Raw genomic sequence first — 25,026 nt, 5'->3', positions numbered from 1 at the left:
TAAATGGGTAAGGGATAATGTTTTATAACCAGGACCTTCACTTCCATCTGATCTTCAGATTTTTGTTTGACACTGGCAAGTGAGAATGAGAAAGCGCCCAGCAATTACAGAGGCCAACTTCCTATAAAAGCAGAGAAGCCCTCTGCATTTGCAAGGATCAAATCTGTGAAAAACCCTAACAGACTATGAAATAGACTGTTTTATTACTATTGCTTTTTAATGTGTTGTCTTGTTTAAAAGGATTCTGTTCTCTTAAGCAACATACAGGCATCCATAAAAATGCTTTTATAATCACATAGTTTTAGAACATCTTGAAGGATATCTGCACGAAAACACAGAAGTCAGTGGATGGCACTGTTGGCTTGTAAGTAGAAAAACATTTACTAAATTATAAAGCATATACAGATTTCAAGGGTAACTGTACATTGATTTATGTGTGCCTAGCACCTTGTAAATTTCCTACATTTAAGCAAGTCTACCTTTCTTAAAGTTTATTTCCTTTCTAATACATCAAAATTGATGGTTATATAATTCTGACATTTTGTAGCTTACTTGCAGTAGAAAGTGTTTGGACAAAATATTAGACTGAAAAAAAAAATCATCCCTACAATCACTGCAAGGTGCGGTCTTGAAAAAACTGAGAAATATCTGACTTCTGTAGTCCATAAACACATAGCCCGGAGACTTGGTTTACTGAAATATTGTGAAAATTACGTATTTTTCCATCTGTAGAGTACCTTAGAGACTTGCTCTTTAATTCAGGCTCCAATGACTGTCTCAGCTAATTGCCTTTTCCCTGAGGGTCCTTCAGCACTCTGAGCATCTTTGAAACACGCTAAGATAGGGAAAACAACATCGCTGGAAAAGTGCGATGTGGTACAGTATGCAGAGAGGCCACACAAGTCCTATGAGAAGACGTTCGTCTTCTCTGGAACACAGCATGCCTTGCGAGGTTTGTGCCTGGCTACATTTATGCTGTGCTGAAGTTAAAATGCTACCTGCAGGAGGAACGGGGGATCCTGAAATTTCTTCTGCAGATTGCATGTGTGGGCACAGGGAAATGACTGCCAGGCACATTTACCAAAGGTTTACAGGGTGAGGCTTCTCTCCTACATTAACTGCAGGGCTGTTTCTATTAAAAATAAATGCATTTTAAGGTCATACGTACATTTTGAACACAAACCAAAATCTAGTCTCAGTGTCAGACTTAACATTTTGGATATGTTCTTGCCATAAGAAAGCTTGTAAGCTTTCTTGAAGGAGAAAGATGAAGACTGCACACCCCTGTAGAATGGATGGACCAGGCACAGGCACACTGACATACACTGTGGGCCTTCAGTGTGATTTGCATTCAAATCAGCCAAGGAATTATCTCCTGGGCAAGACCCAGCAGAGCATTGCAACAGGATCCGGATTTTGTTAGGAATACAAGGTTTCCCTCCTCATTCTGTATATCGCTTACATGTGTGAATACCCAGAGCTGAATTAGGAAACCTGCTAGACTTTAGGACGGTTCCTCCATTGTTATTCTGGGTGTAAAGGACTTACAGACCAGGGTCTGGAGCACTGGAGACAAGGGAAAGACCCCCCTTCTGAAGTTGGTGGGGGAACTGGAAGACCTTTGAGCTCAGTCTTGCATGCTAGCTAGGGAGGAAGGGGAGCCAAGCCCATCAGCAGCTGGCCAGGGGCAGAGAGCCTAGACCTCCCTGCGTGCTGTTCTTCACCTGGAGATTTCTGCAGAGCTGATCACATTGTTACGTTGTGTTGAAAGTGATATTTTAAAAATAGTTGTCCCACAGTTTTTCAGCTGGAATACATCAAGTCTCTCCAGGTACTGGCAACCACCCAGCTCATGTCTGGACGCTGCTGGTGCCACAAGCAGCACTAAAACCTTGAGGCGTGTCATGAAGCAGAGGCTCTCCTCACTGCCCTGTAATGGGAAATCTCCCCCAGAATTTTGCTAGTTTGTTATGCAGACAGGGATGAGTTGTGAAGATCAAATATTTCAAGACACGGAAGTAGTGAGGACATAGGATATGGTGTAACTCTATTAAACGTGGAGATACCCAGGTGCAGGAATACAATTAAAATGACAAGTTTCTGAATTTGACCTTGGAACAATTATGCTAGCCAGCATTTCCAGGCTTTGGGGGGTATTTCAAGGTTTTTCCACTATATCTTTCTCTCTCCCTTTAGGTTCACTTTGAGAACAGAAAAATTAAAGTCATGTCACTCACAATTATGTAACTAAAGAAAAAAATAGGACAGAAGGGTTTACAAAAACATGGTAAAACTTGAAGTCTTCCACATCAGATTAAAATTCACACTAAGCTAACTCCCCGGTGTGTTTACAGAAGTGTTTTAGAATCCTCCTATTGTACAATTCAGGAAAGATACCAAAACAGTGAAAACTCAAATCATCGAGAACTCCTACTAACCTGCACAGATTTTAACAGATTTGTGGTGTAATCCTTATCAACGGAGCTCTAAAAGTTGAGCAGGTTTAAGTATTGATTGCAAAGTGTATTAAAATGTATTTCTATTTAAACCTTTTTCTTAAGATCTATTAATTAACCGTGCAATTGTGTTAGTGACAGAGTATTATTTTGAACCCTGAGTTTGTGAAGTAATTTGCCACAAGCTTGTATTAGACAGGGCTGATATTCCCTCACTACTGAGCTCTGTGAGGCTAGTACAGCCATAAATGGACAAGAACATTGATTTTATTTGAGCTTACATTAGTCATCATGCCTTATCACGCAAGGCTGGCAGTGATAAAAGCCAGAAGGTTTTGCACAGTGCAGGCTCAGCATGCTCTCCCTGTCCTGCTGCCCCTCCCCTGGGGCTGCCTGCAGAAGTCTTCACGCAACTCCCACAGCCCAACTCATGTCTCAGTTGGACTGACACAAAGAAATACCTTCACTGCAGTGCACAGGTGTAGCTGCAGGTCGGGTGAGTGATTTGCACAGCTTGCTTTCACTCACTGCCATTTTTCTCTGAAGTGCTCAGAGGAAACCTGCTTAAATTACCATTTGGCACTGTTCCCATAAGGTCAAACCTTGGCTTCCATGGCAGTTGCATGGATACCTTCATTTTGGAAGTGTAGTGGCTCCTCTGCCCAGCTCACATGTAAACACTGCTGCTTTGGGTATTGTCCTAAGTGTCTGACTCCCCAAAAGAGATTTCATCTCTTTTTGGCAGTAGCAAACCTGCTTGCTAATGCAATTCAATGGGGTTTTTAATCAGTGCCACCAGGCTGCTCACTGGGCAGCTCCCAGACATCTGTCATGTATTTCCCACATCTGACACAACTTTTCCCAAGGCACCCACACCATTTATCAAGGAAGGCACATGATGTTGTTTGTTACCAAAACCTGTTCTGATAATGCATGTGTAATGAGGTGGATAATGCCTTGTGAGTGGGAGTGCCCAGCCTTAATAGGCACAAATATGCACTAAATGTCTTCTGAGTCATCTGCACAAAAAAATCTTGCATTTATACACAATAATCGTATTTGAAAAATATTAAGACTGAAATACAAGATTTTTCTTTTAATTTTTACTTTGCAGCTCTTAATCAGAGAAAAAAGCACAGAAAACAAAAATAGCTCTGTTACTGTTGTGGTGATATCACCACTGAGAAGTCCACAAAACCTAGGTACAAAGAACACATAACTGAACATTACAAAGCTCAAAATAAACGGAGAGGACAGAAATGTTAAAAGAGATGTATAAGCTCGGGGGGAGGCTGTGCTCATTTGCCCAGTAGCCATGCCTGTAGTGTTGACAGCAGAAGCAATTCCAACCAGTTTGTGATTTTTTTTTCTTCTGCATAAATGAGAAGCTATTACCTTGTAGCATAAGCAACAGTCCAAGAGCAAGATCAATTTTAAAAGCAGTCTTTCACATTCCTTGAAAAGAATTTCAATATGAATTTTCCCTTGCTATCTTTTCCCCTAAGGGGTTACAGCACCAACAACTTTGTCATGCACTTCTGCAGGCTGAGGTTGTTGGTGGGACAACACTTTGCTTCAAGCCCAGACTCCTAGGACACAGAACATTGCCTTTTCCAGTGGCACAGTTACTCAGCTCTGTATTTCTCCACAAATATCACACACACACACAGAGATTTCTAGGTTGGAAGAGACCTCAAGATCATCGAGTCCAACTTCCGACCTAACACTAAGTACTCCACTAAACCATATCGCTAAGCTCTACATCTAAACGTCTTTTAAAGACCTCCAGGGATGGTGACTCCACCACCTCCCTGGGCAGCCCATTCCAATGCCTAACAACCCTTTCAGTAAAGACGTTCTTCCTAACATCCAGCCTAAAACTCCCCTGTTGCAACTTTCGCCCATTCCCCCTTGTCCTGTCACCAGGCACGTGGGAGAACAGACCAACCCCCACCTCTCTACAGCCTCCTTTAAGGTAACTGTAGAGAGCGATAAGGTCGCCCCTGAGCCTCCTCTATATGTCCTTTGATTTCCTATTTCTTTCTGTTCCCCATTCCCCAGCTCCTCCCCCACAGTAGATAAATTTATTTATTACCAGGAAACCCTCCTTTATCACTCCTACACATTTGCCCCCAGTGATGGCCAGCATCTTTCTTTTATCCCCTGCCCAGATGCCTGGGGAACAAATGCCACAGAGATGCGGATGCTTACTGGATTCCCCCTGAGCTGGCATCTGGGGCTGCAGCCACTCCCACAATCCAAGCCCCTGGGGGAGCTACCTCCCTTCTGCAAGATGGCACCTACTGAGCTGGAGCAGTGTTTGAGGCCACGTAACTCTGTCAGCTCCTGCATGAGAATTACTGCTTCAGCAATTAACTGATCTGTGTGTTTATGGGATTAAAGGATCTGGCTTCTCTTACTAGGTCAGTTTACCCTGTTACAATTAGCCTTATCCTTGTCTTATAATTAGTCTCACAACGAATCCCCAGAGCTTATTCTAGACTGAACTTTGGAAATGTGCAGATTCACATCCCACTTGTGTAACTGAAAACATAGTTTATAAACTCACACAACTCTGGATGTTCTACGTGCATATTCATGAAATGCCAAAGCCTAGTGATTTAAGTTTGAACATGAGTTCTCTTTTTCTCTCTTTTTTTTTTTTAATTTAATTGGTCATAGGAGTTCAGAACTACATGGATCTGGTAATTTTGTGGAATAAAATAAACCAGATTCTAGTATAATAAGAGCACTATTATTAGTATCTACAGGTAAATTTCTACAGGTAAATTAGGATTGAGAGCACCTGGAAGCAAAGGAATTTCCAAGCATAGACCAAGGCATTTATGGAGTGCATTAAATAGTTCTTACTGAGGAATTTCATGAATGAACTGACATTTCTCATTCACTTGTGTAACAGCATCATGTCTGTTCACCTCTAGTCTTTTAGTAGTCCACTCCCTAGCAGGTTACCATGCTCAGAACCACCACTGCCCCATCCTCTGCTGGGTAAGCAGAGCACATAGGGTGCACCACTGCTGCATGACCTACCCTCACCTTAACTCAGTGAGCTGGATAGATGTTAGCAAGGTCTGAACTGAAAGTAGCTATGTCATCAACAAGGCTTATGGATTTGCTTGCGCACTCTGAGACATGAATGAATCCACCTAGCTTTCAAACTAGAGCTTGCCTGGAACAGAGTGCGAGTCACCACTGCTCTGCAGTGTGCCTGGCTTACTGTGTCCATGCTTTATTGGCAACTGCAATCTAAGAACACAAACCGATAGTAAAATGCTCTCATTTTATGCATGTGGTGATTTCCTCCCCCTAAGAGCAGATGGTAAGTTGAATCCTGACTTTCAACTTGAAATATCTCCAGTAGAGATATTAATCTGAGCTTGTTGTAGAGCTGCCTCTTTAGTCAATTGAGACAAATAGCCTCTTTCATGAGGGAATTGTCTGGCCTCTATTAGATGTCAGCATTAGATGAGTCATTCTGCAAGAGGCTGATGAAGCTCACCTAAAATATAAAATAACTTCCCCTTTTATCAGCAGATGCATATTGTATCACTGAATATCACATCACATACTCAGTGCATAGAACATCCTTGGGGATTTTAGTTGCAGCTGACTTGTGTGCAATGACTATATCACAGGCCCAGACAGCATCTTCTGTAACCAGCTAAGCTGTTTGATTCAGTGATCTTCAAGCTTTGCTTATTGGTAACAGAAGGAACCAATGCTTGTGTCACCCACAGTTACTGGCACTCTCTCCAACACGAGCTGAAGCTCTAAAATCCTTGCTGCAATCCTAAACATAGGATTAAATTGTTTATCACCTACCTCCTCTCCTTGGAGAATTCTTGATTTTGGCATTATTAAATTACATATTAATATAAAACATATTAATATAAATTATATATTATATATTAATATAAAACAATATAAAATACAACAGGAAACAGACTAAGGTAATTGTTCTATGAGATCATGTGAAAACACTTTTCTTTTTGCACTTTAACAGCTTTTACCACCTTCATTAACAAAGAGAATCAGTTACTTAAAAGTACATGTAGGCAAGTTCGTAGCTTCTGCTCTCCCACAGTTTTCTTCGTATAAAAAGAAAAAGTCTGAGGTCAGTAGTAGGAACATGTGGTTTTAATATGTAGTGAGATAAAGATTGACATATAGGAATATGTAGATATAACATGAAATCATTGGCATCCAGAAACTTCTGTTCTTTGTGCACTATGTGCCAGCTGACGTGTCTCAGTGCATCAAAGCATCATGCCTTCTGGGTTTCAGGCTGTAATATCGCCTTGCTGCTTGGAGTCACTGTTCTAGCTGGAAAACAGCTTTTTATTCCATGGAGAGTCTTCCCAAGCTTGTTCATAAAGTGAGAAAGAAATCAAAACTTCTCCAGATTAATCAATTTCAGTGAAAATTTCATGTTTTTCCCCTTTGGTTCAGTCAGCATATAACATTCTGTGTTTAAAAAAGACTTTTGTCCTTGTTCCTGTGACTTCACCAAGATAGATAATGATGATAGCAAGTACAACTTGCCCAGAATTTGTCTAATCCTTTGGTTTAGACATTCCGTGGCCAGCAAAGTCATGTATTGGGCTACTGGGTAATAACAGCCAGAAGCCAGGCCTTCAACAACTGCAATAACAAGGAATTCTTTAAGACGGTGATCGCAGGCAGATTAGAAGATCTGGCAGTCAGATAACTCTGACCAAGTCTCCTGACAGTAACAGCCATTAACTGTTAGATCTGCCTGCTGAGCCTGGCCGGTTTTCCAGACACTGCTCAGTGGCAGCTAGGAAGTTGGCCTAAGAAGGAAGGCCTGTTCTTTGTGGGGGAAAACAGCTGGCTTACTATGGAAAAGGCACTCACAACAAGGTTAACAATAACCTTTCTGGGGCATTTTTATACCACCCTGTGTTGACAGAAGTCAAGCCATCCAGAGTGGAAATTATGAGAAAATTCCAAGAACTGATGACAAGATGAAGGTTGTTTTCTTCCATTCATGGTCTTTTCTATGTTCTACCCTCCCCAACAAAGTGCTGATGCTTATCCTCAGAGGGGAAGATGTTGGCAAGAAGTGCATAGCTTCAAAACAAAACAAAAAACAAAACAAAAAGAGAGGCAGTGTGCTCAGCCGCATTTATGTATATACACTAATCATGAATATCCATAATAAAACCATAATTACTCATGAAAGCACATAATTGCTCCACATCATCCTTCTCTATCTTGTCTGTGGTCAGCAGATCTCTCTTATTAACAGTAATATCCACATCTCCTTTTCTCTCCTCTTTCCACTGCTTAGTTTCCCCAGGGAGTACTGCCCTGGTCAAAGCCACATACAAAGGCTTTGTATGGGCTGGATTTGTGTCTGGGGGCTTCTGCCCTGCCCTCAGTCACCACATATGTCAAGAGAAAAACGTATTTGGCAAAGACCTTCATAAGCTTCGCAGACTAGCATCTACTTGTATTGAAAAAAAAATAAAATAGTGTTTCTACAGTGTCTAGCACTTCATTGTTAAAGACAGGAGAGGAAATGCAAGCACGTCCCTATTTTCTAAAATCTGTCACCTTTAAGTTGATAACATAATTAATAAATACAAGGGACTTTTGCAACTGTTCTCATACCCGCTGTTAAAGTAACCTGAAGGTAATGACCGTTCATTATCTGCAAGATCGCTTCTGGTTTGTTTTGCATGTGAACAGCCAGACGATACTTTAAGGTAATTATCTTTCACACTGGCTACAAATTGGATGATAAAGCCTTAAAACTGCTAGAAGCACCTGAAAGTAAAGTTGAACTTTTGATTGTGTCATATTAATCAGAGACTTCAGTACTGCTCTTGCTCAGTATTCCTGATAGACATTTTGGAGAAAAGAACATTTTTTTCCATTCTGAGATAAGCATGCTGTAATTTAAGCCATTTAAAAATCTGTCAAATAACAATACTTTATAGCTACAAAAAGATAATGATCTATCATATTTCAGAGCCACAGGTCTGCTTAGTTAAGCAATAGTGTAAATCCTTGCTAAAGTAACTGCAGTTAAGTGGGTGAAAACTTTGAGGGAGGAATAGACTGAGTTCTGTTTGAGCAGCATTAGGAGCATTATTACTTTTTCTTTGACACAAATAAAGATTGCTGGGAAACATTTTCAATAAGCCAGCTATTTCCCATGCTTGCCCACTGCCTTACTATTTCATGGCATCATAAGTGACTATGTAGCACACCCAAAGAGCTACGAAGGGCTGTATCAGCTGGCTGACAAGTGCTGAAACACGCAGTCTATGGGAATACTTATACAATAAAGCAGAATCAAATTTCTTATTTTGAAAGCATCACTGGGAAACCACTCACTAGCTAAAGAAAAGGATTTGTGCTTTTACATTTTCTTCTTGTATCACGCAGATGCACTTAGCTGTCAAAGTGACAAACGTTATTCTGTTTACAAATTACAGCAATGGCATATAGTTTTATTTAATAAAACAGGTTAAATTATATTTATAAGGAGCACAGTACAGAGCCTTTTGCATTGAAAGGAAGGTTGAGGGCATTCAGAAAGTTAGGAATGAATAGTGATTAAGAAGTTACATTAGGCCTTCTAGGCTGGAGCTCAATTACACTATTCAGAGGTGCCTGCCCCAAGAATTCTCTTTAGTTCCAGTCCAAAGTTACTTCAAAGCATCTTTAAAACTCTAGTCCAGGATTATAGTCTATAGCTATTAGTACCATCACCATACCTGAGGAAAATGATGTTTGAATGCCACACTGATAATTCTTAAGAGTTTCCAAGATACAGGGCTTGTATTGCTGGGAGCCCAGTGACCAGACCTTGACCCAGACCATGCTGCACACCTAGGCCAAGCAAATCTCCCGGTCCCTCTCAGCCATATAAAACACTGTAACATGGTTTCAGACTTACCAAAAATAGCAGCAGCCTGCACCTCTCAGCTGATGCTTCTATTAGCTCCATCAGCTTTTCTTTGAGCTGTCTTCCAATGAAAGATGGGCTAGGTTAATTTGTATTACTGAGAAGGTGTTCCTAATCAAGGTGGGGAGTGCTTTCAGGTGACCAGCAGTAATTAGTTGCTCACACATATTGTCACCCTTCTCAGCCTGGGGCCTGTGCACAAGCAGATCACCACAGAGCACCTGAACATCAGCTGAGCAGGGCCGGGGGAGTGGTGACCTGTGCTGCTCAGCACATCCAGCTGTGCTGCAGCTGTGGGAGTTGTTCTGTGATCCCCAGCTTGCATCCCTTTCTGGAAGGTGATGGTATGATTTGTCCATCCTGGACAGGTGCAGTTTGGTAGTGGTCAAAAAGAAAGGCCCATGTCACAAACAGAGACTAAATGACACCCAGCAAGAAAACAGTCCACCTGTGTAGCAGCTATAGAAAGCAAACAACTGTCTTAGCAACAAGAGCTCCTTGACATACGGGAAGCACGTGTGCCCTCTGCTACCCAGCCAGGCTCTGGGAGGTCAAGCCAAGCAGGGCTGATGCAACTGCCCCACCTGGCTGGGAGCTGGCCAGAGCATCACACCATGTGTGAGGGTGGCAGGAGGAGCAGTTCTTATAAAGCATTTCTTCCAAGATGAAGTGAAACTGGAGAAGAGCTATGGTACTGAACCAAGTCTCAGTGGTGGGACTGATTTTGTACGGCCCTCTGTTGCTTCTACCCGTGCTCATCTTCACAAGAGGTCTGAATGCCCAGAGCTTTACAGAGCCTAAAAGAACTCTGTGGAATGATGTGGAAACTTTTCAGTTGAAAAGTAAAAGCAGATTTGATAGGAAAAGAGACACAGCTGGGACTGTTTGTTCCCATTTGCATCCTGAGACCCTCTTGGGGTGATGCACTGAAGTGGCAATCTCTTCTCAGGGGCTTCTTTACAGTGTATTCCCTGAACACTTTCAGCTGCACAGGCAAGATTTGCCTGTGTATCAACTGGGCATGGGAAGACATAGTTAAAAACAATACGCTATTTTTTTTTTCTGGTGAAATAAATTGAATGTATTGATGTAAAGTCAAAAAATATACTTGAGATAAATAACAGCTGTAACAGGAGAATGAGAACAACTTTCATGTTTTTATTGCTGCCTTAGAAGCAATTGATAAACAGTACACTTCATATATAAATGAGCATATGTCAATATATGACAACAAAAATAAATTACAGTGACATAGTATTTAACTTTACAAGGTTGTACAAAATTTCCAAATATGAATAGATTTCAACTTAAAAATTTGGAATAAGTTAAAACTTCAACTATTCTGAAGACTTGAAAAATATACATACAATTTCACTCAATCACATCATTTACAGTATGATTTTTTAAGCTGTTTAGTCTTATACACCCATATATTTTTAACTGTCTTAGTGGAATATCTCCTGCTATATGCAGCTTTACTGCACTGGGATAGTGAAAGGGGTTCCCTGAGGGCACAGAACAGGCTTTGAGTGTTTATATTTTATGTAATTTGATTACATTTATTAACAAGAAATACAAAACCAAAGCATTATTTATCTGCCCTATAAAAAGAGACTGATTTATCTCCTCTCGCTAAAATTTCCATTGATGCTAATGAGAATTTTGAAGAAAGATTAACAGCAGGATTGGGCTAAACTAAGTCTGTTCAGCCACGATGAATTAGGTCACATTATTTAATGAAATATTTGAAGAATATCTGTTTTGTATTAGATCTCATTACAGGCTACATAGCTAATGTTGGCTACGCACTGAGATATTTGCTTCCACGACAAATAGGAAAGTATATTTGATATGGTAGTTTAAAATAATAGGGTGGATTTTGGACTGGTATTTTGAACAGCTCAATTATATGTACTTGATTATTTCACTAAATTTTATGAAGATTAAAAACGCTGGACAAATGCTCTTGTCTGTGAGCGTGTGATAATTCAGAATGCTGAAGGTCTAATTCAAGCCATAAAATAAGGTAGAGGAGGGTCATACCACAGATAGATTGCTCCTGATAACTAGGATACTGTAGTTAATACAAAGCTGGTGCAAACAGACTCCATGCACCATCAAAAGGGCAAAAGCTCACTAACTCAAAAAACCATTAGTGAGGATACAGATGAAGGAAGAAATCTGAACAAACTGGCACGTGGGAAAATTGCTCAACTATCTAAAGTGCAGGAAGACACTTGTGCAGCCAGAGGTGAGTCTTAAATTTTCTGCGATGAATTTAGTAAGAGGAAAAAAATCCAAGATATCTATTTGTGTGACTGAATTTTCCCTTCTCTGAATATGTTAAAATATCTATCAAAATGTTGCGTCTGTAGCCTGCGGTCTTTCCCCCAAACAAATAGGCATTATACTTACATCATCTCAAAGGGAAAAAAAAAAAAAAAAGTAAAAAATGGGCCAGAGATAACCAATTCCTCATTTCCATTTTTCTCTAACACTGCTGCTGGCAGTAACAGGCAATGCGGTTCACAATGGAGCTGGAAATGGTTTCAGAAGCCGCGGTCTGTGCTGTGGGAGTGCACAGCCTGGCAGCGGGTGGGACGAAAGGGGCCGGTGGCAGGCCCGGGGCTGCTGAGGCCTTGCTGGGCCTCGCTTGTGCCCTCCCAGGGAATTTGGCCGCAGGCTGGTGTCCAGCTCAGAACAGGGCACAGGAGGACTGGGAGGAGGCCTGGGGTGTGTGTAGGTGGCCGCAAAGTGTGGCACGGGGCAGAAAGGGGCTTTGGGAGCATGGTGGGGGCCTGACCGTGAGCTGGCACTGGGCTTGGGTTAGACCCCAGCAAAGGCCGGTGGCCATGGCTGCTGCCAGAGCACAGAGCAGTTTCTCTGAGCAACCGACTGCAACATAAGTGAACTGACAGCAGCCAGAAAACACCGCTGTGCGTAGATGGAGTCCACATTCCCTCCTACAAACCTACGTCTGCACAGAGGCCTCCCAGATGGAGGGGAGTAACAGTTTCACCGAAGGAAAGGATGTACTCGATGAAGACTTCAAAGCACTGTTTCTAGATCATTTACTGCTCTTGCAGTAATCTCAAATTACTTTAATGTTACATTTTTCTTGATTGCTTGTTCAGTATTCTGCCTCTCTGTTGGATTCAGAGGGGAAAAAAGCACACGGAAATATATTTCAAAAGTTCAACCAACATCTACTGGTTATGTAAACCTTACATCACCAACTGCTTGGCAGACAATGCACTGTACAATCAGATATGACTCTTATATCACATCATTTACTTTTTATCTTAACTAGCAAGCCTCTCCATGAGCAGCAACTAAAGAAATGACTTTATCAGCTTATACTAATGCAACTGTTATCAGGAGCATACAGGGTAAAAGGCATTTGTAGATTACAATAATAATACATTTGCAAGGAAAGTTCCACATGGGAAGGTGCCACCTGATTAGCTTTATATGAAGGGATAAAAAAGAAAAAAAAAAAAAAAAAAAAAAAGAACGAAAAAATCCCTTAAGAACACAATGTTCCACAGTGGGAGTTCAGTGGGCACCAAGTTTGTACAGCACATTTTGGGCTAATACCCACGTGGTTAAAGGAGGAATGTGAGAGTTCATTAGACATTCAACCGGGGCCGATATATTCATTTGTCTACCACCACACAGCCACTCACCCTCTGTCCTAAGGACTGCCGTGCTGGCAGTGATTCCAGAGGGGAGAATGCCTACAACAGTATTTAAGTCAGTCTCTGGGTATTTTCTTTTAACTTTGTCTTTATTTAATTGAAGGAGGAAAGGTTACTCCAAAATGTTGCTACTGAGGAAAACAATTGCAAACAATACCTCTCTGTCATTATCCACCTCTACTTTCCCCATTAATGTATTGGTGTTTTGCAAAATGCCATCAGTATGACTTAAGACCAATTATTCTTTCTAACAGTTTCCCTAGACACAGAACTTTATTTAAAAGTCAGCAGGTGAATTGCTATGCAGTACAGAACCTGTTAGCAAAAGCAGAGCAACCTGGCCAATAATTTAACCAATATTTGTGTTTGGATAGTATCTGAATGGATGGCTACTACTAGCTCAGTAGATACCAGACTTTGAGTGACTACGCAAGCACTGCCTGTTTATGTAGCAGAAGGTGAGGCTCTCACTTTTACTGCTTTCTGGTCATTTCATCTGTTTCCAGTAAGTTCATCTTACTGGAATCATCTTACTGGTTCATCTTACTGGTCATCATACTTTTGGCTGAAGAAAAGCAGGGTCTGATAAGGGGTAAAATTACAGAACCCTTTTTATGGAAGAGGCTTCTGAGGTGCTCATTTATCGCGTGTAATCTGCCCCTGTATTTCAAATTTGGAAAGAACAAGAAGAATATAAATTTATTTTAAATATTAAAGCTTTAAATATATACATATTCAGATAATGTCTCTGGAACTAGTTTTGATCCTAAATCAGAAGAACAGCACAGAAATCTTTCAATTAATAGGAACACAAATGCACATCAGGAAACACATAAGAGTATATTCATCAGATTCCTGTAATGTTATTTCTACTTCTATCACAAAAATACTCGGTATCTCCAAGTCGAAGCAGGAAGCTTATGACTCTTTTTTGTAACAACTTGTCTTGACTTCCGTGGCCCACACCCTTCCCCCAGCAGGGTGCAAGCACCAGGAGCTCATTTCCAGCTTCACACTAGACAAAAGCCCAGTGACTTTTTTTGGTCTTTGGAAGGGAAGAAGGGCACAAATCCTGGGAACCAAAGTGACACAGGCATGACTGGGGCAGGAGCAAACTGGGTAAGGGGACACCTCTGGAAACCCAGGGACAATTTATGTGAAAAAACCTGTATCTCTTTCATTGAACACTTACAAATTCTACAGCCTACAACTGCAAAACATCACATTGTATTTAGTATTTTCTTAGTTCTTTTAGAAAGCAATGAGCAATAGAATTCATGCTTTTTTAACCTTTAACTTCTGAATAGGCACTTTCATGCATTGGGTGTACTGATTCCAATGATCTTTCCCTAGGCATTTTGCTTCTGAGAGCAGCAGTGAATATGTAATCCTACTCAATATTTCCCTTCGAAGGGAAGGGAAGGGAAGGGAAGGGAAGGGAAGGGAAGGGAAGGGAAGGGAAGGGAAGGGAAGGGAAGGGAAGGGAAGGGAAGGGAAGGGAAGGGAAGGGAAGGGAAGGGAAGGGAAGGGAAATTAATATGATTTTGTAGGAGCTAAAAATGGCATACTTCTACAATGATGGAAGAGAGTGTTGAATACGTATGTACAGCTGGAGGGGACTGAATCACTATGAAAAGTGAAAATAATGAATGGAGAAAAATTACTGAGCATCAGGAAATACCACATAAGTCTATTTCTTGTGATATATCCACACAATACAGGGTTCATAGTAAATTGACTTTTATCTTAAATCATGCTGTGGTGCTGGCCTGTGCCACAATGATAACTATTCTCAAAGTGGCCTTGTTAACCACAAAATAATGAAGGCCATTTCCTCATCACTTTGACACCTCTAGGCTAGATCACATTTGAGGAGTGACCATGGTTGCTTTGTTAACCCAGAGATTTCAATCCAGAAGAAAAATATTCTCAAGAGGACTGGATAATTTGAAGCCCAACAAGAAATCAGCTTCTTATCCAGAGACTTCATTTCCATGACAGTATAAAAGTTTTCAGATCTTTTGGGTATTTTAGGGAATTTAACTATGCTCCTATGAAGATTTGAAAAAGAAATTTTAAAAGTTCTCTCTGTACACTGTCATGTGCTTATCTAATTATTAGCTATGGCCAAGTATTAATCATTGGAGCACTTCAGGCACTCTTTCATTCCAGATACAGCACTAAATTTTTGTCTTGGAGAGAGCAAGGATTTCCTGTAAAATTCCTGGAAAATGCATATATGTGCATGCACAAACACACAGACAAATAAACCACATTTTACTTCGAATGCCAATTATTTAGCCCTATAATAAGGTTTCACAGATGTTTGAGTGGGGTATGAGGCTGCTATGCCAGAAGTGTGGCTGTTGGTAATGCGTGCTCTTGGCTCCCAGAGTCATTCACACACTGAACTTTTCTGGCCATTGTTTGCATGTGTTTATTCACCCCTATGCAGAGAGGATGTGCACATCTGTAAAAACTTTAAATGCCTTGTTCTTTTTCCAAGCTTACTGCCAAGTTAAATACATAGTATAGCTTCACTAGCTTGTAAACAAGTTAGATCTTCTCACCAGAGATCAGCTATTTTATCACCATTTTCATAAGACCTTCCCTGAGGTCAGCATCATATGTCCCAGTTAAACTGAGTCAAGGATTTATTACTTACAAAAACAGAAAAGGACGAATGGCCTAGATATACCTACACTGTGTATTTTGCAGTCCTACCACACAAACAAGCATTTTTTTTTTTTTTTTAAATCTCACAATTCCACCTGTGGGACTAGCAAATGAAAAGTACTATTCCATACAACAGAAAGGGCAGAGCAATAGCATGGAGTGGGGAAGGATGATACTTTTTTACTTTTTTCCTCTCATTTCTAATGCGAGGGATGCTGTTCTTGTTATCTTAAGCAAATTGCAGTGGTGGCTTGCTTTTTTTTTTTTTTCCTTTTATGCATTTGCCACTTTCACCTCAAACTGCTTTAATAGTGCCTGCATTCATGTAACCAAACAGAGAAACTGACTGTGATGTTTGCATGATTGCAGGAGTTTGGGACCCCTATTTCTCTTTGGTGAACTTAGGCAGAATCCACCCTTAGAACCAGAGGCCATCTTCATATTTGGTGAAGCCAGATTGGTTTTGGTTAAGCTAATGGAGTTGAACCTAATACAGTATTGGTGCAAAAGCTCAGCGTGTCATGCATTTCTGAATTTTGGGTAATGTCCAAAGAGCCAGCACAATACACTAAAAACAGCACATTCAGAAATAAGGACAAGGCATTTTGAAAAATAAGCACTCAGGAAAGATGTGAAAACTTTTCTTGCAGCTAAGCAGAGCAGACCTAAACTGTCCGGTTACAACTGATCAGGCATCAAAGGCAATGTTCACTGTGGCTGACAGTGTCAGCATAACTTTGTATATACTTCCATAAAGTATATCTGTAGATGTGTGTGCCTCTCTCTGTATGCACATATATAGTACTGTGTCATACATACGTTACCCTTCTGAGATATGCAAAGTGCATAGAGATGCATAGGTACAAAATGCATGCCACTTGATACACATTGGAATAAACTATGAAAATGATCTCTGTCAAGGTTAACTAAATCTTCTCTGGTCTTTTTAGTATTTAAAATTAATTGAACAACCTTCAAGCACATGTAGGAGTGTATCTGTAAATAACCAGAACAACCTTTCTTGAGGATAAAAAAAAAAAAGACAATCTATGTTATAATATATGTATTTAAGACGCCATGGGAGTGGTGAAAAGTAAACAAAGTCCTGAATACCAGAATGGCACAGTAAATAAATTTGCCAGTTAGGACTGTGAAGACCTATCAGTGACATCAAATACTGTGATGATCAAGCTCAGTCAATTGTGGTGCCACGGGGTATGCAATGGAATAAACAGTGTGGAAAATAACAGCTCCAAACACTCCTATTCATATCAACTTGTTTCCAACAAACAGCACAATCAAATTAGCTACCCTATGTATGCTCATCCTAAAAGCTGAAATACAAAAATGCCCAAATAACAGACTTTACAAGTTAGTATTTTCCCACCATTTTTCTACAGAAATAGAGAAGTGCAGAATCAACAAATGATCTATGCCTGGTACAAGGAAGAGAATCCTAGTTAAATAAAACTTTTAATTCTCTGAAAACCTGAATGGCATATAAGATCTAGCTAAGCTTCCCAACAGAAGTGCTTGGGTATTCTGGGAGCCCAGTTCAGGGACAGAAAAGACAGCCATCATCAAACACTGCAACTCCAGCAGACATTTGTACATAACCTCTGGGTTAACAGAAAGCAATCTACAAATATATACCATTTCGACCTGCTCCCAGAAGAAAGTATGGGTAAACACCTAAGACACAAAAGGAATATATATATATATATAAAGGATCCTGCTCCAATTCCTCTTGGTAAGTCTTATAGACCCTCAGAAAAGAAAGTACTAGACCTCAACACTAGTAATATGCCCTTGGAGCAGTTTAACTTGGCATGAAGATTTTTTGAAAGGGAATAAAGTCTGATACCAAGACAGGCTTGGAAAACATTTTATGAAAAGAATCCAGAAAACATTTTGGGGAGAATGAGATTTAGGAACCTCAACAATACATTTGAACGGGGGTGCCTAGGTAATCAGATAATCAAGGGGGCAAGTGAAATGCAGTTTCTAAGTGGCTTAGCATGATGCTCCATAACTATCCCTACTGTATATGTAGTAGCATGATGATGTCCATAGATTTAAAATTACTGATGCTGATGACCAGGTAAAAAAAGACAAAAAAATCCTTTTTCTTTTGATGTTTGTATTCCATGCAGGCAAACTGAGCGTACTGGAAGAGTTCCATTCACTTGTTATATACACAAGGTTGATACTGAGCCGAGATGTTTCAGGATATTCTTACAGAATAAGTAAGGAAATAAAAATCAAGACAACCAAATAAGAAAATGAAATTGTACATAATTGAGGAAGGTCATCAGCTGCCTCACAACATTGGCGTGGGTATCCTCACAAAACTGCACATCTCTGCAGGTCACTTATTGTTCAGCCTATATAGATCCAGGTGTTCAAACCTGAGGAACTGCTCAGGCTTTTCTGTACTTGTTAACTTTAGAACAGCGACCAACTGTTCTGCAGATTAAATTCTAGGAAGCGTGTTTTGCTGTGGTAGGATAAAGCACTTATTGCACCACGACACCTGTCTTTTGATCTCTGGATCAGAGAGAGATCTCACAGCCTCTACTGGTATGGAAGCAATAAACTGTCATACAATTTTGCATCCATATAACAATAGATTTTGTTGTCTTAGAGCTGTTTGGTGGTTGACAGTGATTGGAGTCTATTCTACAAAGCCTGCTGCAGACAATCCAGTGGCTCCTGTCTGGCTATCTCCTCTGATATTTTTATCCTCTTCATATGGAATCTAATCTTGTATTATTGCAGCTAATGGGGATGATGCCTGGTCTCTGAAAGCCAGCTTTTCATGTGAGGAATGGTTATGGGACTGAGCTGTTTGCCCTCAGATTGACGCTTTCTATCATGTTTCTGACTTAATTTTCCTGTAAACAGATGCAATTTTACATAATTTCTACCTTTTAAAAGTAGGCCTGTGTCAGATTGTATCTTTGGGTCTTGCATTGTTCTTCTTCTGAAACCTAGCATGTGCGTGTGCCTATGTTCATAAATAATACATCCTCTCGTGCCTATAGTTACAATTTGTGTGTGTGCACATGGGTTTAATGCAAACATGTAGACATATAGGATACAAATTAATTTGATCCCCACTGTACTTGCAACAGCCAAATTCTTAATATTTTATAGTGCATATTCCATTAAATAAATAATAACAAAATTGATCTGTGCTACGTGTATACATACACAATTTATGATGCCTGCAATAACATTTTAAAGCCTGTTCACACATCAAAAGAAAGGTTGTTTATTTCTCTCTTATAAGAGTCCAAGGGTTTAACTCTTCCTATTATGTAAACAGTGGTGACAGCCGCTTTCAAAGAAGCTTTACTTCATTAAAAATTAATAGTTTCCCATTGTAAAATCAATACTAATATACCATAAATCCCCCTGATGAACTCTGGCTTCCTTACATGCTCTCACATTTTGTGTATTAGGGGCACAGCACTACTCTAAATATCAGAAGATAATAATATGGCAATATATATAGATATAGGTATATATTTAAATGTTAAAAGATTAGTTAGGTCAACTTGAGTAATGAATATATTTCAAATATATGCTTCTTTCTATAACTAAAGGTCTTTCATTTTCTTTGCAGTGTGGGTGCCTTGCAAGTCTTTGGCTTTATGTGTCTACCAAACTGGTAAACCAAATCTGGGTATCTTTAGCTCAAAATGCACTCATGACATATAGATGAAGCTTTAACTTTTTTTCTTGTTTTATATTGAACTTGTACTTGAAGTAGACTTACAATATCATTTACAAGCTTACTTTTAGGTAGACACTTTAAACAACTCATACAAAAGAAAGATTTGTATGTCAAGAGTATTTGTTTTAGTGACAAGAAAGCTAGGTATACTCTATTCATTTCTCAAGCAGACCTTTATGAATCACTTTAAAAGGACACTACAGCTGAAGACCGAAGAGCAATATTTATCAACATTAAATAAAACATTTGGTGAAGTATGTATAAATATTTCTCCATATGAACATAACACAAAATTAAATAGTTCAGATACACAGACACCATTTAATATATTTCCACTGTTGTCAAATCATCTGTAAACACCATCTCACACTGAATACAAAAGCAGCTTTTACATCAGTTCTGTGTTCACAACACTGATGCCCCTTTGTAAAAGAAGATATTTGTTTTGTTTTATTTTCAGCAAAACAAGAGTTTAAGCAATAAAAAAGTTTTGGTCAGTTCAAAGAAGAATACAAAATTATCTTTCAACATGTAACTAAATCAGGTTTAGAACAATAGTTTAAAGTACAATCCTTTCCCCGGGGGATCTCTGACTTTTATAAATCACACTATGTTTGGTGCAGACCACATCACAAATACCAGGAAATACTGGTCATGTCTAAGCTATAAATATGAAAGCCCTTTTTAAATTTTCTCTATTAAAAACTACCAGGTTACAAATTGGCAATACTCACATTTTTTGAAACACCAAATAACCTGGCAATAAACAGATTTAGGTACACTTCTACTGAAGATTTTTCAAACAGATTCTGGAAAAGAAACACTTTATAGTGAGTGTCCTTCATGTACAAAAATAAAGGATTTCTTTTACACACAACTTTTGCATCTGAAGATCACCTGGGGGCGAGCAAGAAATGGGGCTGCTGCTCATGGCCACATCCTTCTGGCTCCTGAACTTTGACGATCGGTGGCCCAGGTGTGGGCTCTTGCCATCCCACAGCCTACATTGAGAGCAGAGCCCTCAAGGTAATCTTCAACTCCTTTCACCTTCATATCCTTAAAAGAGGCGTGATCACTCTGGGGAGAGATACTGTGCTCAAGACAAAGGTTGTACTGGGCACGTGCCCTGATATATAACTCAGTAGACTGTCAGACTCACAGGCTATGCTTTGGTTCTCTCGATTTGAAATATGGACAGTGTGTTTTGGTTGCAAAGATAAACCTGAATTTCAGGTGGTGAACAATGAGATAAATATTTATAAGACTTTCTGATATTCTTTTTTATTTCACTTACGTGCAACAGTGATGTGGGGCCCTGTAAAACCTAGACCAATAGATCACCTCTTTCCTGGTATGTGCGTATTGTAGAGGTGTGAATGTATGTTTTGCATACATGCACACTCACACACACATATATATAACATGAGCTGCACACGTAGATACTTGGCAATCAGGGGTACAAGTAACAATACACCAAAAGAGAAGTAGACAGGAAGCTCTACCTGGACAACAAGAAGCAGTTTTGCAACCTATACAGTGTCTCAAATAATTTCATAATCCTGTTTTTCTAGCTTGCTACATCTGTGTGTGACTGGAATTGAAAGTTGTTGGATTCCTTGGAAACAGAAGAGTTGGGCTAGCTAGATGTGCTTACCTGAGATCCCAGAGTTGATTACAATCAAAGAGCTGGGCAGATCAGTAATGGGTTTATAATTGCTATACAGCTTCTTGCAAATTTGTAGGAAAACTTTATTAAGTCTTTCGTTTCTTAGTAAAAACGCTGAAGTTTGTTAGTTTTTGCTGAATGCAGACTTGATTTTTATATTAAAGTGGATTTATTAAAAGGATACATAAGCCTGGCTGCTGCTTTCATGTCTTGATGTTTAAATGTTTGAATCAGCACCCTGGAACCACCCTCCCACCCCATCCCAATCCCGTCCCCTCCCGTCCTGTCCCATCCCATCCCATCCCGTCCCATCTTGTCCCATCCCTTCCCATTCCATCTCATCCCATCCAGTCCCATCCTCCATTATTTTTTAAGGTGTTTAAAAATACTATTCTATGAAGCCTCCCTAGGGATCCGCTTATGAAAAATGACAGACTGCCTTTGCTGATACTGCTGTTTGCGTCGTTTTCGTTTGTCACACTGGCACAGCAGTAACATCTTGAAAGTGTTTCTGAATGTTTTGTTACACAGTGCATAGCACACGGGGTTCACCGTGCTATTGATGTAGCAAAGCCAGTACCCCAGGTTCCAGACAGTTTTGGGGACACAGCTGCAAAAGGTGTTCACCAGAACCATGATGTTATATGGGGTCCAGGTAATGATGAAGGCAAACAAAATGGCACTGAGCGTCTGTGCCGCTTTCTTTTCTTTGATAAGTGACATTCGTTTTCGCTTTGTGATCTGACTTCTGGTTTTCAAGGCAAACTTTTTTGCCAGGGTTGCTTCCTTGAAGGACAAGGGCAGGGCTGCAGATGTCTTGGTCACCGACGAGATGCCATCAGAAGCTGTAGCTGTCTCTGCTGACCCTGGCTGAATTGGAAGCTTTGAAAAGCTCTTCTGGAAACTTCCACCATCCTGAATGCTTTTGGAAGGGTGCAATTTTTTAGATTTCTTTTCCTGTGACTCCGTGTCGGATTTCTGCAGTTCATCCCCTGACTCATTCAAATCTTCTGAGGATGGCAGTTTTGTGGAATTGAGGATGGCGCTGTGACCAGGAAGCTTCAGCACGATCGAATAGATGGCTCTGGTCTCTGCAGCAATGTCTTCTTCATCGGAGGAGGCTGAATTTTCAAGGGAGGCAGCAGCATCGTTGTTGTTCCAGCTGTCACTGCTGCTGTGCTCTTGGTCCCCCTGGTCCGTGTTGGGTTCCCAGCTCTTCATTGTGAGCCAGAAGTGGCAGCGTCTGTATTTCCTTCGGGTTGAGCGTTTCATGCTCTGCCGTTGCAGCTCATAGCTGCTGCAGCTTCGGGAGCTGCCTGTCTGGTGCACAAAGCGTGCTGCCTCTGCTTCGCTGCCTGAAGCCTGTAGCCCTGCTAACTCTTTGGTGCGTTTCTCAGTCTCCTTGTAGATTCGCCAATACAAAATACTCATAATGGTGACTGGCAAGTAAAAGGCAGCTATGGCAGTGCCAAAAGTGATGATAGGTTCACTTAAAAACTGGATAAAACATTCATTAGGAGGCACAGTCCTCTTCCCAACAAAATACTGCCAGAACAATATGGCAGGGGCCCAAAGAACAAAAGAGATGACCCACGCTAAACCAATCATCACTCCAGCCCTTTTAGTTGTTCGTTTGGCTCTGTACGTAAGTGGCCTAGTGATGGAAAAATACCTGTCAAAACTTATGACAAGGAGATTCATGACAGAGGCATTACTGGCAACATAGTCAATGGAGAGCCAAAGATCGCAGGCCAAGTTTCCCAAAGCCCAGTGGTCCATGATGATGTATGTGGTGAAAAGATTCATGGAAATAATACCGATGATCAAATCTGCACAAGCAAGACTCAACAAGAAGTAGTTGTTGACTGTTTTCAATTGTTTGTTAACCTTAAATGCAACAATCACTAGAATGTTTCCTATGATGGTCACCAGTGCAAGGATCCCAGTGAGGAAAGCAATCAAAACTACTTGCCAGACTGTATGTCCACCCAGAGGGTCTTTGCTCGTGACATTTAGGGATGTGTTTACTGATTCCACAGTGGAGAAGGGAAAACTCTCTGTGGTCTGAGGGAAATCATAGCTGCCAATGAGCGATGCTGCTTCATCAAGTAGTCCTGGTCCACGGGAATCTCTCTTCCAGAAGGAGCTCACATTTCCAAACACGGACGAGGCTGAACTGGTGTTGTGCATGATCATTGTGGCTCTCTGACATAGTCTGGGGTGGAGAGAAAAACAAACAAAAACCAAGTGAACGAGTGAAGATGGTAAATAAAAAAAAAGTCCACGTACTCATAAAAACCCTTTTAGCACTTTGAAAGATGTCTTTAAAAGCACAGCAGTCTGTGACACAGTCCAAGTCAAGCACATATAAGATAGTACTCAGCGTACAGCTGTGATTAATCTAAGCTTTTTGTAGTAATCGCAAAGCGTTTCCTTAAAAACATTCAGTCACAGAACCAAACTCTCAGGAGAATTTCAACCTGCAATAGTATTAAAATGCCCTCTAACTCTTAATTAAAATGCTCCCTAATGGATCTGCACCAAACTCTACATCTCAACAGCTGACTATCTTGGAGCCTTCAAAAACTAAATGCCAGACACATGCAGATACAAATCCTCTGAGACTGAGTCAATGCTGGTCTCCAGAGCTCTTGTAGAACGAGCAGAACACCACCAAAGACTGCTGCCTCCAGCTACAGCTAATGATAGACAAAATATCGTTCTGTCTCCTTAAACTACAGAAATAGAAGGTCAGCATCATTTCACTGTGTGTCAAGCTACTTACTATATCCCTATATTAATCTAAAATGTAAAGATCTCTTCATCTACATTTCAGCTATTTGATAAATGTACTAGAAGTTCTCATTAGCACTTTTTGCACATGCCACTATTCATTTTGCATGCACATTTTTACACTTGGACTAGGGATTCTGTATATCTAATGACTTCAAAATGTCTTTGGGGCAACACGTTAAAATTTCTTTTGAAAGTATGGTCTCTAGAGCTGGGAAAAAGTGCTTGGCAGATGTATGTCAAAGCAATTATTAAACACTTTAGGAAAAGATGAAAAAAAAGCATGAAAGGGATTCATAATTAAACTTTAATCCTTTTCCCCAAGTACTTATGTAAAATGAAGACAGATCAGAATAGGGATTTAGATTTCCCTTATTTCATTAACTTCTGTGGTCAACTGACTAGATTCATTGTAATAAATCAATTATATCATCAAGCGGAAAGAGTTTTGATGCAAAAGTCCATCGCTGATGGTAACTGTTGAACAAAATATGCTTTCAAAGACAAATGTTTGTTTTCTCACAAAGAACCATTCCAGACTCAACATATTAAAGCATGAGATAATAAGGCATAACATAATACAATGGTGCTACACAAAATATTTAACCAAGAAGAGATGTTTTGGCTTTGGTTCTTTAATTTATAAATTTTGTTTTCTGTTGAACCGTACTTGATTTTGTTAGTAAACAGTAAGACAATATGCGATTTTAAATGGTACAGTTCCTTTGACATATGTTGTAAACGGACCAACCATTTGTTCTTTAATTCATGCACAATAGCTAACACAAAAAAAACCATCATATTTCGGTACCTAGTATTAATGAGATACTAGCTTTTCTCTTTTAATAATAAAAAGACAAGGTTTAATGATGATTCCTAATCTAATTCAACCCACTTTTAATGTATTCATCATCATATCACACAGGATGTGAACATAATAACAACATAATAACAGTAAATATTGCTATGGGAAACCACAGGGTTAAATGTAACTCTTCTCCTGATAGAATCTCCAATATTGAATATCTCCAATATTGAAA

At 40.0% G+C, this 25,026-nt stretch overlaps 2 protein-coding genes across 26 annotated transcripts in view; both read right to left on the bottom strand.

Moving 5' to 3' along the window:
- The window catches only part of FMN2 (formin 2), a 202,216-nt gene extending 192,793 nt beyond the window's left edge, over positions 1-9,423 (bottom strand). Inside the window, exon 1 of the mRNA XM_083831936.1 lies at positions 9,406-9,423. The gene's annotated coding sequence lies outside the window, so the exon portion shown is untranslated. The remainder of the gene's footprint in view (positions 1-9,405) is intronic.
- A 1,129-nt stretch (positions 9,424-10,552) lies between these two features.
- The window catches only part of CHRM3 (cholinergic receptor muscarinic 3), a 282,178-nt gene continuing 267,704 nt past the window's right edge, over positions 10,553-25,026 (bottom strand). For all 25 annotated transcript variants that reach the window (XM_083831952.1, XM_083831945.1, XM_083831960.1 and 22 more), the window contains one exon: positions 10,553-23,408. In XM_083831952.1, the coding sequence (XP_083688078.1) occupies positions 21,587-23,408 (1,822 nt within the window). In that variant the 3' untranslated portion in view covers positions 10,553-21,586. The remainder of the gene's footprint in view (positions 23,409-25,026) is intronic.

This window comes from Anser anser (genome assembly GCF_964211835.1).
Source record: "Anser anser genome assembly, chromosome: 3".
Classification (NCBI taxonomy): Eukaryota; Metazoa; Chordata; class Aves; order Anseriformes; family Anatidae; genus Anser; species Anser anser.
Note: the sequence above shows the minus strand (reverse complement) of the source record. Positions and strands in the feature narration are given on the sequence as shown.